The 14,469-nt window shown below is 41.2% G+C and overlaps 1 protein-coding gene across 1 annotated transcript in view; it reads right to left on the bottom strand.

The window, feature by feature from the left end:
• Positions 1 to 4,537: 4,537 nt before the first annotated feature.
• The window catches only part of tjap1 (tight junction associated protein 1 (peripheral)), a 53,421-nt gene continuing 43,489 nt past the window's right edge, over positions 4,538 to 14,469 (bottom strand). The window contains exons 10-11 of the mRNA XM_017434467.3: positions 12,306 to 12,980; positions 4,538 to 11,402 (exon numbers count right to left, since the gene is read on the bottom strand). Coding sequence (XP_017289956.1) covers positions 10,752 to 11,402; positions 12,306 to 12,980 — 1,326 coding nt within the window. The 3' untranslated portion in view covers positions 4,538 to 10,751. The remainder of the gene's footprint in view (positions 11,403 to 12,305; positions 12,981 to 14,469) is intronic.

Genomic DNA, 14,469 nt, shown 5'->3' with positions numbered 1-14,469 from the left:
GGAACACTTTTTTTTTTTTTTTTTTTCACCAGAATTTAAAAAAACTGGAAAACAGGAGATCAGAAATGCAAAATTGAATTAAATTTTCCACTGAATGAGTTAAATACTTATAATCAAGACTGTCTTTGAAAGTTTTGGACAAATCAAATGAAATCAGATTTTATCTTTTATAGTTTGCAAAGACTTGTTTAAACTGACCAATTAATATAAATGTAAATAAAGTTTTATCAACAAACAACGTTTTTTTTGTTGTTGTTAAAATTTGATCAGAACCAGAACCAGCCTGCAGCTGCAGTCAGACCACATCTGATGAAACTCATGAAATATTTTTAGGTTTAAATTCAGTTCCACAAATTACAGATCAGACCCTCCGAGGTCCAACAGAGGGCAGCATAGACCAGAGTTTGAAACAGGAGATGTTGGATTTAAGTCAACAGGATCCAACTCTGAGATGTTTTACAGGTGAAACACCTAACAGGAAAAGAGAACATCTGAAGAACGGGAGCTTCAATCTGAGCTGTCAAACAAAAATAACTGGTTTGTTTATCTTTATCCAAACAGACATCAGTAAATTCAGTAAATTGTCAGAGTAATCAAAATCCAAAACATAAATTCTTTCACACAACAATCCTGGAGACGTGTCTATTAGGTATATACATGAAAGTGGTGGGGTGAAAGGTCAACTACACTGATAATGACATCCATGATGTAAATTGACAAACAAATGATCTTAATAAAAATAAAAAATAAAAAAGATCTAATGTGGAGCCATAGTCAGCTGACATTTTCTGTCCTGAACATTTGTGAAGTTACACCATGGACAACCTACTGTGTACTGTCTTATGGATGGACAAATCGGCCCAATCTAGGTTCCCAAGGGTTTGACATTTCTATGTTACTCAGATGTGAAACTGAAGCATAGATAAGGTTTTAAACAAGGGGTCACCTGTAACCTTGACTTTTGACCCCACAACAGTAAAATTAATAAGAATCATCTTTTTTTTAATCCATGAGATGTTCAGCTGTGCAGTTTGACTTTCCCACATTGCAGAATTCCAAAGTTAGAGCACAGGGTCACCTTTGACCATGACCTTTGACCCCATGACTTTCAAATTCATAGGGATTTCAAAGAATTGTTGGTAACCTGTATCCATCCAAGACAGAATCTCAGGTATGAAGAGCTGGACTGCAACAGGACCACACCTACTGTCTAAAAAAACTGACTGAGTTGTTGACTCAAGGCCAGCCAGTACTGATCATGAAAGATCCATAGAAAGGGGCAATTCCATCTAACTACTGGCCAGTCACCTGCTGCTCCTGTCAGGCATCATAGCAGCTAAGATGATTAGGCACATGGGTCAATACCTGAGCGAGGCAAAGAAAGGAATTGGCACAAACACCAGGGGTGCCAAGCACCAGCTACTAGTCGACAGAACCGTAGCTCGAGACTGTAAGACCAGACACAAACCTGTGCACTGCTTTGATTGAATACAGGAAAGCCTATGACTCAATGCCCCACACATGGATACTGGAGTGCCTGAAACTTTACAACATCAACAGGACACTAAGAACCTTTACTGAGAACTCAATGGGACTGTGGAAGACAACTCTAGAGGCCAATTTAAAGCCAATTGCACAAGTCAGCATCAAGTGCGGTATATACCAAGGTGATGCTTTGTCCCCACTCCTATTCTGCATGGGCCTGAACCCCCTTAGCCAGATGATTGCAAAGAGTGGCTATGGATACAGGTTCTAAAGCGGTATCTAAGAGAGGCAAGGTGATTACAACTGAAGGGGCTGAACTGCCTCAAGTGAACATTTCAGATGTCTAGGACAGAGGACTATCAGTGCCACTATACAGGATGAAACAACCAAGATCCTGGAGTACAACAGGAAAAAAGCCCCCAATAAGGATTTGCTAAGTGAATGTCTCAGGCAGCAGAAACCCAATGTGGAAGAGGAGAAAGAGGAACCATCATGGAAAGATGACCCTCAAACTGGAAGAGTGGCTCCAACAGATCCCAGGAACAAGCTCAGAGATCTCTGTCCAGAAGAGTGCAGTCCTAGGAACACCTAAGATACTGAGCAGGACCCTCAAGCTCCCAGGCCTCTGGTAGAGGACTCAGGTTTGAATTGAAGTGGAGCCACCCATGTGGAGCCTTGATGAAATATTTTTTGTTTTGTTATGTTATTCTACCTGTGAGAACCTTAAAAACCCAACTAAAATCAGATTAAATCATTTGTTCCATTTTCTTACAGAAACTGGGACACACCTCTCCTCACACAGAAAATGTCAGGAACTGTTGAAAAATGATTGACAGGTGCTGTGACATCACCATGTGAAGGAGGGGGGGCAGGTGCTGAATAAATAATGAACAAGTGAGTCTGATGAGGATCAGCTGTTACCTGGCAACAAGACACTCAGGTGTTCATCAGTGAAAACAAGTTTTACCTCCTTTGATCTGTGGCTCCACAGCTCTGTTCAGCACTCTCCTCTCCCACGATAACCTTCCCTCCAGGTGTTACCTCAGTAGTAAAAAGGAAACTCTCCATGTCAGTTAAACAATTATCACCTAGAGAAAAAAACAAACATCTGCAGCATCAGTAAATAAAGCACATTTCACTACTAATAACACTACAAATCCCATTTGGTCAACACTTAATAAACAATAATAATAATAATGGCTAATAAAGTTTTTGCCTTTGTCTTTCTGTGTTTGATTGTGTATCTGTAAGCGAAATATCCAATGTCTCAGTCAACTTGATTTAAGATGGCTGCCACAGCTAATCAACCCTAGTAACCATAAAAATTACTAAAATGCAGTCAGTTTTACAAATATTGAACTAAATTTGTCAGGGTAGTAGCAATGAGCCATTCCAAACACAGCACTAATAGATCTTGAGATCTGGTGTTATTACTGATGTTTTTAATTTATCCTGCAATAATTCATATTAATTTGCACTATTCAACAGTTTGTGTTATTGTGAATATCATTTCTTATGTCGAAACCTGTTTACCTCACTTGGGTGCAATCATTCCAAAAGGGAAGAAAAAAAGAAAAGAAATTTTTGTTAATGATCTAATTGTTTTTATTATTATACAGACGCATACAAACGTATTAGTACTTTTATTTGTGAAAGTAAGAATAAAAGGATACACCTAGAAAAGATAGGGAGATACCACAGGGACAGGTTAAACTCGGGTGTGTCCTGTAATCATCATAACAGGTGTCTTCAGTCTTGTAATCAGTCAGTCAGTCTGTTTAAAGGGTGACAGGTAGTCACAAGGCTGTTTGATATCATGGTGTGTACCACACTGAACATGTAGCACAGAAAGCTGAGGACAGAGATGTCTCAGGAGCTTAGAAAGAAAATGATTGAGCAGCAGGTTAAAGGTAAAGACTATAAGATCATCTCCCAGCAGCTTGATACTCCTGTGACTACAGCTGCTCAGATTATTCAGAAGATTCAGGTCCACAGGACTGGAGACAACCTCTCTGGATGTGGCCACAAGGGAAATCTGATGACAAGTTGAAGAGACAGATAATATGAACAGTAACCAAAGAGCCCAAAACAACTTCCTGAGAGATTAGAGGTGAACTCCAAGGTCAAGTTTCATCAGTGTGACATCGCATCATCAGTCGCTGTTTGAGCCAAAGTGTAGGTAATGAAAGATTAAGGACACCAAATCATAAAGAGCCAGACTGGAAATTGCCAAAATGCATGTTTACAAGCCACAAGTTAGGATACATTAGATTTTGGGGACCTAAGTCTTACCTGATGTTTGCTCCAGGTTTTGATTCTGAACCAGGTTCTGGGTTGGTGTCCTGATTGATTAGTACTGATAATTACCAGGAAACAAACCTGAGATCAGCTATTAGTCCTCAGCAAGAGGCAAGATCTCTAACCTGAAACAGCAATATAGGTGAAATCTGTTGACTTGATTGCTATTGATAATCTGATCTGGATCTAAAGACCTGCCTCATTCAGACATTTTATTTATTTTTTTGGAGGGGTGGGGTGAATCTGTTTTTAATTTAACATAGTAACATTCTGATTTTTCTAGAAGAACCTAAAATAAAAACTTAACTGGTCTTTGGACTTTCAGAACCAAAAAGATTTTTCAGGGTTTCTGAGAAACCATCCAGAAAACTGTACAACCTGGGGGGAACCTCAAGAACCTCACAGAATGCTAAGCAAAACCCAATTAAAAGGATGGCTCAGGGTTCCTGAGGGGTCTTGAAATTTCACAAGAAACTCAAAACAAAACAACTCCAGGTGGCTCAAGGAACCTTACAGACCTCTAAAGAACTGAAAAATCCCCACAAGTTCTTCATCTGACCTTGAACCAAACGGAGAACCATGTCAGGACCTGAACAAACACAAACCACTGAGAACCACAATCAGCAGAAAGGAATCTTTTCAAAATAAAACATTTTTTTTTAGATTGTGCCTTACCGGTTCAGGTTCACAGGAGCATATATCCCATCATGCACCAGGAGCAGAGAGTTTTCAAAGATTAAACTGGAGGCAGAACTAAGTTTAAAATATTTTATTTGTTTTAAAATATACATTGTTTACAAACTGAGAAAATAAAATCATTAGTAGAGTTCTAACAGTCAGAGAGTTTGTCCCCAACAGGAAGTGAACAAAAAAATTAAATAAACAGGAAGAACCCCCCCCCCCAAAAAAAAAACAACTCATCCACAACCAGGAAACTATTCACCTGCACCAGGTGAGAGGCCAGCCAGCTCAGAAGCAGCACCTGTGGGAGGAGAGTGAGGAGGCGGGGCTACAATCACCTGGACGCCATGATTAAATGTCCAGCTGGGAGTTTAACAGTTCATGTGTCCTCAAGTGAGTCCAGGTGAGTCCTCGGCGACCATGGAGGTCCTCTGTCCGTAAATCATTCACACGTCACAGCAGAGAAATACCAGAAGAGATTCATCACCTGAAACATTCATGTTGTTTCAAGACTATCAGAAAACTGAACACTGTGATCACAACCATGAGACAGAAAAAACACAAAAGCCTTGTGCTGCTTCAGTCCAGATCACCTGGTTTAGTCCGGACTGTTGAAGCTTCACCATCAATTAAAGATCAGAACCACCGCAGAACCTGACAATCAAACCCCAGGTTTAATAAATCCAAATAAAACAAACTAAAATAAATCTGGTTTTGATCTGTGGTTTACTGCTCTGAGCCTGAACAGAAAAGAAATGTTGAAGCTTCCTAAGCACCTCCTGCCCAAAACATCCATCAACCTTCTTTTCTAAAGCCCAACAGGAATTTTGGACTTTATGTATCTTTAAACTCTGAGTCCTGCCGACTGAATCCTCCTGAGCATCAAAGGGGGGCGGCCATGATGGAAAACATAGAAGGAAGAAAAACATGCTGGGTAATATAGAAACCAGGGATACAGAACCTGCTGAGTCACTGGTTGCCATACAGATCTTTGTAGAGCAGAAAAGTGAGGGGCAGCACTTTAGGCAGAAACACAGTAAAAAGTGAGCCTCAAACAGCCTCTGTGTGAAAACTAAGTTGGATCGAAAACCTTGACGCGTGAGCAGAAGGTTCTGATGGTTCCACAGGTTCAATTTATGTTTCTACTGGGTTTTATGGAGGAGATATAAGTTAAATTTATCCATTACTTCTTGTTTTGAAAAGAAAATTCTGAGCTCAGATACAATGGAAGTCAATGAGAGTTTAAGTGTGTGCACTCTCAACTCTGACCTCTGGAGGATTTGAGAGAAAACTATCAGTCCTACAGCAGAGATATACAGGGTGAAAGAAGGTAGAAATACCTACAACTGGATGGAGAAACTGGAGAAGAGGAAAGATTGTGAAAAAAAAAACCTTTGTTTGTAAAAAAATGTTCAGACAGGTGAGAAGTTAGTGACATCATCAAACTCTAAGTTGAACATTTTGTAGTAAAATCGCCAAAAATCCTCCAAAGTGTTAAAGATCTCAAAACACCACTTCATTTGAATGTTTCTGCTGTAAAGTCTGTCTGAGCTTTAGAGCTCCAAACAGGGCTGGATTTTACCACTCACTGCAACTCAACACCACTGATGTCTAAGGGGACATTTTTAAGGTTTTAGTGAATTTTTATACATGTTATATATATATATATATATATATATATATATATATATACACACACACACGTGTATACATATACACATACACAGGGGTTAGACAATGAAACTGAAACACCTGGAACATCCCTTTCAGACAGCTTCCTCTTGCATCCACAGTTAATTCTGTTGGATGTGGTTCGTCTTTCTTGGTGGTATGTTGACATTACCCTGGATACCGTGGCTCTTGATACATCACAAAGACTTGCTGTCTTGGTCACAGATGTGCCAGCAAGACGTGCACCAACAATTTGTCCTCTTTTGAACTCTGGTATGACACCCATAATGTTGTGTGCTTTGCAATATTTTGAGCAAAACTGTGCTCTTACCCTGCTAATTGAACCTTCACACTCTGCTCTTACTGGTGCAATGTGCAATTAATGGAGATTAGCCACCAGGCTGGTCCAATTTAGCCATGAAACCTCCCACACTAAAATGACAGGTGTTTCAGTTTTATTGTCTAACCCCTGTATATAAAATTTGATTGACAAACAGTATCTCAGAGAACTGTACAAAAAAAAGAAAGTCAGATCCCTAAATCCAGTTCAAAATCAGACTGAAGTCCATTTACGGACAATTCTATTACTATTTTAATACAATCCATTCACAGAGTACATTAGGAAAACCAGATTAGTAAAAGTTATTTAAGGAAGCAAGTGATTGTGTTGAATCCTAACATCACATTCCTCCAGCACATTGCTGACAGTAAGACACAGGAAAGAGACACGGACAAACAGGAAGTCATTTAGGTGTAGTTTCTATAGTAGATGTTCTGCTCCCAAAAAGCAGAGCACACGATTTCTGACTGAGATGCTCATTTTGATGCATTTTTTTCTTATTTTGTTTGCCAAAGATGAGAGATTTAGACGAAAATCATGGTGGAAACAAAAGAAAAACCTACGAACCTGTATTCCTATTTGCTATCTCTCTGTTTAATTCTAAAGTGGTGTCTAAAGAGGAGTTTATTTTATTTTGTAAATGAGTGATGATTAAAAAATCTGAAATAAAAATAGAATGCAGTTATTGATGAAATTCAGAGGATAAACTGTTAAAGAAATGGAAGGAGGGATGAAGAAAAACAGGATGAAAAAGCAGAGGAGGGATAATAAAGATGACCTTGACTGATTGTCTAATTAAATTCATGAAGAATCATTAAAAATGCACAACTTCAGATGTAAAGTCTATTTATACACACACATACTTCTTTCATTTCAGATGTCCTGAACATCCGATGACTCGTATGAAATATTAAACATGCACACACACACTCCGATGGGTATGAGTGTCTCTGTGAGGACCCTCAGCTGCTCTGTGGACTCTGCCTCTGGTTCTGACCACATTGAAAAACAGCTCAGATCAGTCAAACACTGAGAACTGAACACAATGCCCTCATGAGGAGGAGTCCTCACATGGACTGTAAATACCGAGACCTTACAAACATCCTAAACAAGAACAAACAAACAAACACACACACACACCGTTTAGTATCAGTGAGATGGAAAAAAAGTGAATAATTTAACAGCAGCTGATGAATACAGAAGGAGGAGGAAGATTGGAGTGGTGGTGTGTTTATGTGCGTCTCCGTGTGGGACTTTGAGCCGCTGTACAATTATTATTTTTTAAAGTGTTTAAATGAGTTGTTAAAGGAGCATTCTGTTTAATTTACACCTATAAAGCTACACCTGAGCACTCAAAGACCATGTCTTTCTCAGGGGATGAAAAGTTTTGTTTTATTATGAAAAGCTGTCTGTTTTCTGTGGTTCTAATTGGATCTGATCATGCAGCTGTTAGTCATAACTACACAGATGAGCGTCGCTGCTCGCTGAAAGACCAAAGCAAAACATAAAAACTAACAGATTCTAAACTGATGTGTTCTTAATATTCTGATCGAGTAATGTGCTGAAAAATTTATGATCTGGTTATATATATATTTTTTTTTAATTACATTAAACTCGGTGAACTAGGTGAAGCTTCAACAATCTTAGATTAAGATTAAACTCATTTCAAAACAAAGATAAATAACATTCCTGAAGAACAGTTTGTGATACGACACCATAAAACAGTTGAGACATCCAGGATGAACCTTTCATTCAAAGCTCACCAACTTGGAAAAAGAAATTAATTTATTTTTGTAAAATTCAAATATTTCTAGTAATTGGAGAGCTGAGATCAGAGCTAATGTGGTATGATAATGAATTACAGCTGTAAACATCTGATTAATCTTTTAGTGTAGTAGTTAATGAAATGAAATTAAAGAGTGAAATAAATGTGTTACAGACATGAAACAATTGCGCTCCATATTTCTGAGCGCAACAAACTGATTAGCTGAAAAATAAAAGTCAATAAGGAAAGCATTCATGACAGCTTCACACATAAGCTTTTATCCAAACATTCAGAGATCAATATTCCAGATTTTCAATCAGCTGACAGAATCCGGAGCTGATCAATAATGCTCAGATTCCTGCAAAAGCACAAAGTGTCAGATCAATACACTGATCGATCGATTGGGTCCTCGGTGGGTCACAATCAGAGCTGTGAGGAGGCAGTGGGTCCACATTCGGTTTCTGATTCCAGAGTAAACAAACAGAGTGAAAGCAGTTGTCGTAAGACTACTAACACTGATTGCTGTGCAGATTATCCAGATTTTAGTTTTCAAAAATCAATAACCTGAGCAGGTGGTCATGTGGTTTATGATCCTGGCATTCCAACAAAACGCTACGTTAAAACATATATGAAGCAGCAGCAATCAGACTGGATTACAGATCAATCATGGGACTTCACGTTTTAATCAACATGTTTGTTTTTTTTCTTTTTTTTTTATTACAAAGGGTCACGAGCATGATGGGACGCTGTCAGTTACTGTTCGATCACATGACCAACTTTAAAAAAATTCCACTTTAAATAAACAAACATGCCTTCTGTGGTTCAACACCACCGGGGAGCACTTTCAGTTTACCTCAAGGTGTTAAGTTTCAAACACCATTTTAAAAAAAAGAGAGTTCATATAATTTAGAGTTTAATGAAGTTAGGGAACCAAATAATACAGTCAATATCTTATATGCAGAGGACAGTGGTCACAGCCGTCTCAGTTTGGAAACAACTCAAACTCAGTTTGAGCCCTGTAGCCCTGAAAACGTCTCCACAGTGGCGTTAACATTTCACCGTTCAGAACACAGAACCGCCAACATTAGAGTCAGGAGGCAAGACTACAGTGACCAGGGATCACCTAAACTGCTGTTAGTGTCATGTTTATTAAAAACTGATGGATTCAAAAAAGAATGGTTAAAAACTGAACTTTAACATTAATGAATCAGATAAAATATGAACATATATTTGTTTTAATCTCAGCATCATTATGGCAAGAAATATGGTCTAAAAGTTTATCATGATAAACATCATATATCCTCAATATTTTAAAATCTGCTATAAATCACTATCTATTTAAGGTAAATTAAATTTAAGGTATTTAATTTACCTTAAATAGACTAAACAAATCTGTGAGATAATTCAGATGAACCCTCCTACTGGTTTGTTTTAATAAGTCTCTAAAAAAATTAAATACAAATGTATAAAACTTCAGCTGCTCATGACCTGTTGAGTTTTAATCTGAAAAAACAAACAAAAAAACAAACAACTAAAAAGTGAAACTTTAAATAAATGTATCTTTTTCTGCATGGTTAATGCAAAAAAAAAAAAAAAAAAAAACTCAAATATGTTGTGGAACAGCATATGAGCCATTAATGCTTATATGTGTTTCAAATATACTCAATTTACATCAAAAAGCTGAGAATTTCTGAACAGTTTTGTTTTTGAAAACTGTGGACAGTTCTCCCATCAGCAGATGGAGTTTATAACAGCGCGTATAAATCCTGCTCAGTAGCATTCATAAACACTGATTGTTATTAAAACAGTGTTTATAATTGATGGCATTAGAACATCTGAACCGAGGCAGGAACTGATTAGTTTGAAAAATTAAGAAACCAAAGTGATGTTAAGAACTGAATGTCTGAAATAACAGGGTGGTTTAAAACATTTTGATGTGGATTATTAAACATTTGAATACGACAGGTCAAACATTATTCCAAGTAAAATATTTGTTTAATGTTAAAGTGACATCATGAAGAAATATTTCCGTTCTTTTCAAAAGGAGAAAATGGGCTCATCTTTAAGAAGCCGCTTCAAACTGAGCGTGCTCAGACACTGATTGCTGCAGGTAAGATATTGACTTCACAAACACTGAACTGTCACATGATGAGGTTTAAGGCCTGATTATACAGAAAAGCTAATCACCTGTTGATAAACCGGATTGTATTGATGAGGAGAACACCTGACCACCAGCAGCACATGGTCACCTGCGAGCTGCTGTGATCTTATCTTTTTTATAAATATTTGTAAAAATAAAAGAGTAAAAACTGTTACAGAAATGTGTTTCCTGTTTGTTTGGTTTTTTAAATAAACCACAGCCCCGGGTGGTTTACTGATCAATTATCAGCTGATTTGTGTCAGAACCCACACACTCTGATCAGGCGGCAAGCTCGGCATCATACAGTAAGGTATGGCTATTTCCTGGATGGGCGGAGCCTGTGTACTGGTTGCTGTGGAGACAGCAAGGTTTCAGTCCAGCAGAGTGCCTTGCTCTTGGGCTCGGGTCAGGCTGTCTTTACGGTGCAGGTGGTGCACGCCCATCCTCTTCGGGCTCTTTTGTGGTCGATGTGGGGCAGCTGTGGCAGCGAGGGCGGGATCAAACTCTAGGAGGCGTGACGAGATGACAGGCAGCTCGTTTGGGAGAACGTCTCGCTCTTCTGCTGAGCTGTCGTCCTCTTCCTGATTTCTCTGAGTGTCTGTGGGGCTGGTTGCCATGGCTACAGCCGTGTTGTCGTCACTTTCATCGGCCTCCAGGTTCATCAGCAGCTGCTCCCCCTCCTCAGAACCGTCCTGCCCTCTGAACCGTCCTCTCCTGCCAGGCCGCGGTTCTGTGTCTGTGTCAGTGTCCAAACTGGAGCCACGGCTTGGCGTCCAGCTCCGCGCAGACGATCCCTCCTCGCCGTCTGAGTACGCTGCTCTGTGGCGGTCTGAGGTGGCTGAAGCGCCGCCCCCTGCAACTTGCCTCCTCCTCTGCAGCTCCTGAGCCATCTGGCTGTTGAATGATGTGCGATGCATAAGAGAACTATCGCAAGACGGGGCCATCTTCTCCACAAACATACGCTGCCAGTTGGCGAGCAGGTCCTCCTCAGAGCTGCCGGAGCTCGCCGGGATGCTCGGCGCCTAGACAGGGAGGGGTCAGTCAGCAGGTCATCGTTTCACATGGTAAAAAAACAACATCTTAATATAAATATAAAAACAGTTAGAAGAGAGCATGGAGGAGTAAAGAGGAGGTGGAAGAGAGCCAGGAGAGGTAGAGGTATGCTCTGGAGAGAAGGGGATTTAAAGTCAATAGAAGAAATACAGAATCCATGCTTATGAATGAGAGGAAGAGAGGAGTGAGAGGAGTATTCTGGGATAGAAATAGATAGAGGCAGATGATCTGCTGAGGCGACCCTGGCAGGGATGGACAAGTTTAACAGGATTAGTTTTTATTCAACAGTTGATAATCAACAGCTCTAATTTTATGACTGAATTAATCTGAGCTGCTACTGGTTTATGGCTTCAGCTATTTGCTTCTGATTTTAAAGAATAGAACATTTTCAGAATCCACAGAATCAGAGTCTGTCATGCTATAATCAGCAAGCAGAAGCTAATTTGTCCCAGTTTAATCAATCTAGACCCTTAACAGAAAAGATTATTCATTCTGGTCACCAACAGAACATGAGTTTCCACCACAGGAAATTATTCTCAGACAGAGGATTATTATGAGGTTCTGCTGCAGGCTCTAAAACGTCAAAGGTTCATTTCAGTTTTGCTACAGGAACCTGGATAGATACTTCAGCCTCGAGGAGTTCGGTCAGAAGTGGAACCTGGTTCATGTGGTACAAACAAAGTTTACCATTTTACAGTAGTTTTCTCTCTTTAAAAACAAAGAATATGACTGATTTTACTCTCAAGTATGACCTAAACTCATTTTATTCCTGAATATGACCTTTGAGCTTGACTTATTTTTCCTCCTAAGTGTAACCTCTGACCCCTGTGTATCATGACATCAGACAGTAGGTGGGCAGAGCTCCTTGTTACCTGTGGCGGACTGCTGAATGGGCTGGACTGGCTGGACAGCGGCTCACTGGTGGCATCTCGTTGTGATGGTGGTGTGCGCTGGTTGGTTCCGCCCCCACCGCCGGATGACAAGGAGGGGGCGGGGCTTCCAGGCGGCTGCCGCTCGTCGTCATTCTGCACAAGGCTCAAAGAGATGGCCTGTCGGGTGGCATAGGTGCAGTTGGGAAGCGGTGAGTTTTTGGGGATCTTCACTTTGTCATCAGAGGAGAACTCGATGACCTTACGGCCAGGGTAGAGTGGGTGGGGCGGCGGTGGCGGCGGGTACGGGTTCAGCTTCTCAAAGGATGACACTCCACTTATCTCCTCGTCCAGGCTGCTCTGACTCCGACAGGAGCCATTCTGCTGCCCCGTGTCCTGAGAGCTGCTGTTTTCCCGGGCCTCGGAGCCCGTGGGGCCCGTCATGTCCACGTGCACAAAGACGTCCTCGGCGACGGGCCGGCCGCAGCTGCTGGACTGGGCTGAGTTCAGAATCAGAGGCTCAGGTTTCTCCAGGACCCGAGCGATGACCGAGGTTGGCACGACGTCGGCTGGGGTCAAACTGAGCGTGTCCGGATCCTGAGCGCCTAGGGCGGGGCCTCGCTCTGGGAGGCTGCTCTTCATGTGTTTGTTCAGCATGTCCTGCAGCTCTAAGGGCAGCTGCAGCAACACAAACAAACATCCATTGTTGTTGACACCTGTTTCTTACACATTTTACATTATAAAATTCTTTATAAACTTTTCTGAGATTGTTTATACAGTCATTGTAAAATTACAATAAAATCAAAGGGCTAGAATTCCTAAATGGAGTGCAGATCACCCGCTGCCTTTTATGCCAGATATTTAAACTAAGGTCATCTTATCTTGATCTGGTGGATAGAGCTGTAGCCGTTTTGGTCAAACCTTGAAAAAAAGTGAGATCTGTTAGCACTCCAAGTATGTGTAGGGCATGACTCTCAGCTACTACCACAGGGTTTCCCCCAGTGTATTTTAAGCCTGGCGGGTCACCAGGCTTTCCCTGTCCTGCCGCCAGGCTAAGCTCTGCTTGTTTATTGTAAAATATGTCATTTTTTATACAGGTTTTTTTTTTTCCACCCGCATCAAATTGTCAAGATGATCACCGCGTGAGGGTGCGCGTGCCAAAATTGACACAATCGCGCTGTCCCTGCCCCTGCACGAAGGTCCCGTGCGGTGTCGCATCACGGTCGTGCACCTCACAGTTTTTGTAATTTTGTGCGGGTCGCGCGGAGTCAAACTGGCCGATTTTGGTGCTCTAGCTGAGCTGGTTCGTCTGTATCAGCATTTATATGATCCCTCTATGAGAGATGACTAAGATAATCAAAAGGCTTAAAACTCATGGAAAGAGATTACTGCTGCAGCCGATAAAAAGGACAGTTTATAGACCACAATGGTTAGTTGAGCTGAAATTCAGTGGGTGGCTTTACAAGACCGAATACGGTAAGCATGTTCTGTACTTAGTGAAAATATTAATATGATGGGTGCTAATTTATCCTTGTTTAACAGTAAAACGATGCTATTAAATTCATTGTGTTGAGGTAAGGATTTTCACCTGCTCACACTTCCTCGTTATTTGGGACGTGGAATGTCACCTCTCTGGTGGGGAAGGAGCCTGAGTTGGTGTGTGAGGTTGAGAGGTTCCGGCTAGAAATAGTCGGGCTCACCTCAACGCACAGCTCTGGCTCTGGAACCAGTCTCCTTGAGAGGGGTTGGACACTCTTTCAGTCTGGAGTTGCCCACGATGAGAGGCGCCAAGCAGGGGTGGGCATATTTGTTGCCCCCCATCTTGGTGCCAGTACAATTGGGGTTTACCCCGGTGAACGAGAGGGTAGCCTCCCTCCGCCTACGAGTGGGGGGACGGGTTCTGACGTTTATGCGCCGAACAGCAGTTCAGATTACCCACCCTTTTTGGAGTCCTTGGAAGGGTTACTGGAGGGTGCCCCTCCTGGGGACTCCCTTGTTCTACTGGGGGACTTTAACACTCACTTGGCCAATGACAGTGAGACCTGGAGGGGTGTGGTTGGGAGGAACGGCCCCCCGATCTGAACCCGAACGGTGTTCTGTTGTTGGACTTCTGTGCTCGTCATGGATTGTCCATAACGAACACCATGTTCAAACATAAGGGTGTCCA

The sequence above is a fragment of the Kryptolebias marmoratus genome, linkage group LG22 (assembly GCF_001649575.2).
Source record: "Kryptolebias marmoratus isolate JLee-2015 linkage group LG22, ASM164957v2, whole genome shotgun sequence".
Lineage (NCBI taxonomy): Eukaryota > Metazoa > Chordata > Actinopteri > Cyprinodontiformes > Rivulidae > Kryptolebias > Kryptolebias marmoratus.
The sequence above is the reverse complement of the archived record's forward strand: the minus strand, read 5'-3'. Positions and strand labels throughout refer to the sequence as shown.